The sequence below is a fragment of the Orycteropus afer genome, unplaced genomic scaffold (assembly GCF_000298275.1).
Source record: "Orycteropus afer afer isolate SDZICR_OR568_19922 unplaced genomic scaffold, OryAfe1.0 scaffold00018, whole genome shotgun sequence".
Classification (NCBI taxonomy): Eukaryota; Metazoa; Chordata; class Mammalia; order Tubulidentata; family Orycteropodidae; genus Orycteropus; species Orycteropus afer.
In genome coordinates, this window is record NW_006921605.1 from 2861833 (window position 1) to 2865935 (window position 4103).

At 60.4% G+C, this 4103-nt stretch overlaps 1 protein-coding gene across 1 annotated transcript in view; it reads right to left on the reverse strand.

Annotated features, from left to right (window-relative positions):
• Positions 1-4103, reverse strand: part of CARD14 (caspase recruitment domain family member 14) — a 48571-nt gene that overhangs the window by 9030 nt on the left and 35438 nt on the right. Inside the window, exons 9-12 of the mRNA XM_007959823.1 lie at positions 3364-3572; positions 2609-2805; positions 2361-2418; positions 708-939 (exon numbers count right to left, since the gene is read on the reverse strand). Of these exons, the coding sequence (XP_007958014.1) occupies positions 708-939; positions 2361-2418; positions 2609-2805; positions 3364-3572 (696 nt within the window). The remainder of the gene's footprint in view (positions 1-707; positions 940-2360; positions 2419-2608; positions 2806-3363; positions 3573-4103) is intronic.

A 4103-nucleotide genomic window follows, 5' to 3' on the forward strand; every position in this document is an offset into this window, starting at 1 on the left:
GACTGACAGCCTTGGAGACCCTGTGGGCAGTTCCACTCTGTCCTCTAGGGGCGCTGTGGGTCAGAATGGACTCCAGGCAGTGGGTGTGGTTTGGGCTCTGCTTCTGTGAAGATTGACAGCCTTTGGGACCCTGGGGCAGTTCCACTCTCCTCTAGGGGGTTTGTTTGGCTTTTTGATTTGTACAAGTGCATTGGATCCATTAGGATATCAAGAGCTCCCCCAACATCATAAAGAAACTTTGTTACCTTAACTACAACTGAGAAATCTAAAAAGTCTTTCTAGGTCACCTCAAACTCACCTGCCCGCCCATGTTATCATTTCACAACAATTAGTGAAGTTGTACATTGATTTTTTTCTTTTTGTAGTTTTGTGGACTTTTTACAATGAATTGCTTTTAGAAATGCCCTGTAAGGGGCCTTGGAGGAAGACGAGGCAATCCCCCCGCCCCCGCAGCCTTTTCTCGGTGATGCGCAGTGGAGGCCTGTGGAGGCCTGAGGAGGCAGGGGCAGGCTCCTGGAGCTACAGGATCTTGGCTTGGGGAAGGGTGCTGGTCCCACGCAGTGTGAGCGCCCTCTGCGACGAGCACACACTTCAGAACCGGCCGAGGAGCGTCAGGCAGGTGGACACATCTCAAGTGGGATCTAAAGGTGCCGGGTGGCCGCCCGCCCCGCGCTGACCTCCCCAAGGCTGTGGGCCCCTCCTCTCACCGTCACGATCTGGGTGCCTGGACGCAGCGCCATCTCGTCGGCCGCCAAGCCGGGGGTGACCCGGTGGATGAAGAGGCCCGTGCGGTCCCCTCCGATGACGCTCATCTGCTCCTGCAGCTGGTCCCCCTGGAAGGCCAGCACCGTGATCTGGCTCAGGATCCTGCGGGCCGGCCGCCGCCGGACGGGTCCACTGCCGCCGCAGGGCAGGGGTGGTGGCTGGAGATGAGCCGCGCTGCAGGCAGCCGAGATGGGGAGCACATGCAGGGGACCCCACTTACTCCCTGAGGCCCCAGCCTCCTGGAACCCTCCATCTCCCTGCCATGGCCCATCCTCAGGACAGTGGCCTGCCACCCAGGAGGCAGGGGACTCCTCACCTGTCTCAGACGCAGAGGCTGCCCTCCGTCTCTGGAAGACCTATGGAGGAGCCAGGAGCTTACAGACGGAGCCCACGGAGACCACGAGGTGGGTCGAGGCGGGGCACCCTCCCTGCCCTGACCCAGGCACCCCGGCCCTCCATGTCACCCGGAGACTGCGCCTCCTCTCCCGCCTCCAGTCAGAACCTTCGCTCTATCTTCTCTAAAATACTGGGACGGGACACCCAGGGGGGTTCTGGGTGGGGTAGGGGCTCGGCCCGCACAGTCCTGGTTTTGAATATTGGGATTAGTCGCCACCATCTTAAAAGATTTCACCTAAGTTCTGATTTCTGGCTTCTCTTAAATCAAAGGTGGCTTGCATCTCCGTGTGGCCTGTGTTACTGCTGTCTGTGAGGTGGATGGGGTCCCCAGGTCTGTGGCCGTGCTTCTCAGCTCGTGAACTGCCCACGAGGACAGCCGGCCAGCAAGCCCTCCCTGCTGCAGTTTGGGTGGAATCTCATGTGTGCTTATATCTAAAACCCAGTGGAACTGGTGCATTTGAAGTCAACTCCACAAAACCTTAAGGAAGTAAGGCCTCGTGCAGAATCCTGGCCAACAAGATGGAGAGGAACGTGCCCTCCGTGTTCAAGGTCTCAGTCCAGTGAGCACGTGTCCTGGGTGCCTTGGGACCCTTTCAGGTTGTCCCTGTTACAAGGGATAACCGAGGAGTCTGCAGAGGGGCAGTGTCCCCACGTGACCCACACAGAGAGCCTCTGTTTCAAAGGCCACTGTGTCCAGTGGTGTGGTGTGCACGCCCCCTGGTGGCCGCAGGAGTGAATTCCAGAGGGGTGCTAAGCACCTACTGTGTGCGAGGTGGGGGCCAGGTGTGCGCAGGTGGGAGAGTAAGGAGACCATCTGCTTGAGCCCATGGCCTTGAGGAGGAGAGAGGACCTCAGTGGCCATCCCGGGGGAGACCTCAGCAGGCAGGCACTCACCCCATGCTATGTGCCTCAGCCACTGAGACCACACATCTATTACACCCAGGCATGAGTGGGGGTCGCAGAGAGGGCTGGGGAGTGTGTGAGCGTGGAGAGTACAGGTCAGAGTACGTGAGTTTGTGAGTATGGCGTGTGTGTTTCTGTGAGTGTGTGTATAACTGATCATGTGAGTGTGTTGAGTGTGTGTGTCTGTTAGTGTCAGTGTGCATCTGGTGTCTGGGCCTCTGTGTGTGTACATGGGTGTGTGAGTGTGTCTCTGTGAGTGCATGCACGTGTGTCACTCTCTGAATTTAGGTGCTGACTTGGACACGGGCTCGCACACGGCTCCCTCAGGCACAGGTGGAGTCTGTTGGCCCCCTCCTAAGGGAGGCACCGCCAGGAACTCCCACTCTGAGCTCCCCAAGGCCCAGAGCTGGCCAACCAGCTGCAGCGTCGAGCTTCCCACCCAGCCCTGGACAGACACCGGCCCCTGGCTGCCCCTCAGCGCCCTGCCCTCACTCCCCGCTGCCTGCCTTGCTCTGGGTCGGGGTTTGGGTGGGGGTCCGCTCACCTGCCTTGTCCACGATCTCATAGCCCAGGTCCTCGTCATCCACCCTGGCCCCAGGGGAGGCTCTCGGCTCAGGCTCCAGAATTTCCGGAAGGCTGTCGGACAGCAGAGGCCGCAGCTCAGGTCCCGAGCCACTGCACCGTCGTGGCCTGGAGCCTGGTGGCCGAGCTGCCCGTGCACCTCCAAACGGAGAGGTGGGTCTACGGCAAACAGTGCCCACGGCAGGACGGGACTGTGCCCGGTCCAGACAGACGGCCACCTTTTAGGAAACCGTTTCGCCATGGCAGGCCCGCAATGCGACTGAAGCGTGTTCATCTGGGAACTAGCGGCTCACGCACCACATGAAAATGACAAGTTCCTGCCGTCACTTGTGACGACAGGTCCACGATGGCTGAAAGTCGTCTTTGGTTCTGTTTCCTCTCTTTCTACCCTCAGCAGAGCAAGATCCCTGTCTGCCCTGACCCCTGACCCACGGAGGCTTCTAAACAGGAAGTGCCGCTTGTGCCTCACAGCTGGTAATGGAGCTGCCGCGGTTGACAGACAGACACTGCTCGGGGGCACCCCTCCAAGGGGCTCCAGGGCGCGCACCTCACAGCTGGTAATGGAACTGCCGTGGTTTACAGACACTGCTCGGGGGCACCCCTCCAAGGGGCACCAGGGCGCGCACCACACCTGCCGTACCTTAGCTCCGCCCCTGCCCAGCGGGCCCCAGCTAGGTGGCTCGCCCTGAGCGGGCCCCGGCACCACGCCCTCTCCACCTTCGACACCAGGGGTCCTCACAGACGTCCTCTGCGGTCCGCTTGCACAGCGACTGCTGGCTGGGCGGCACCGGGCTGCTGGAGCAGAAGTCGGAGCACAGCTGAGAGGGGAGGTGGGGGCGGAGCCGGCAGCCACAGTGACTCCGCACGAAAGCTGCCCGCTGCCCCGCCGCGGGCCCACACTCGGTGACATTCACACTCACGATGAGCTGCCTCCCACGAGGCCGCATCTCACGTGCACACTCACGCCAGCAGTGTTGCACGACGACTCATGCCCCTTCCCAAGGGGAGTGAGCCTGTCCCTCCCACGTAGGGAGAGGAGCCCGATGAAGGAACAGTGTGCACAGCCTGACATCACATTAATCGAGCACCTACTGTGTGCCAGGCACTATGACAGCTGTGTTCCACGTTGATAAATCGGTAAGCTTTACTGTAGGGTTACTGTCCCCTTAGGACAAAAGTGCTGAAACACTCAACTAGTGACCGAAAGGCTGGTGGTTCAGACCCACTGAGGGGCACCTCAGAGCACGGGGACCCTGCGAAAGCCCACAGCCTTGGAAACCCCGAGGGGCTCAGTGCACTGCGACACGGGTGGCTGCGGGCCACAATCGGCTCCACCGCAGCTGTTTGCTTCTGGGGTCACTGCTTCCTTTCACAGGTAAGGTGCCCAAGGCTCAGAGAGGCTGCCTGCTGGTTAGAGGGGCTGCCTGCAGACCAGAGAGGCTGAGTACTGGTTAGAG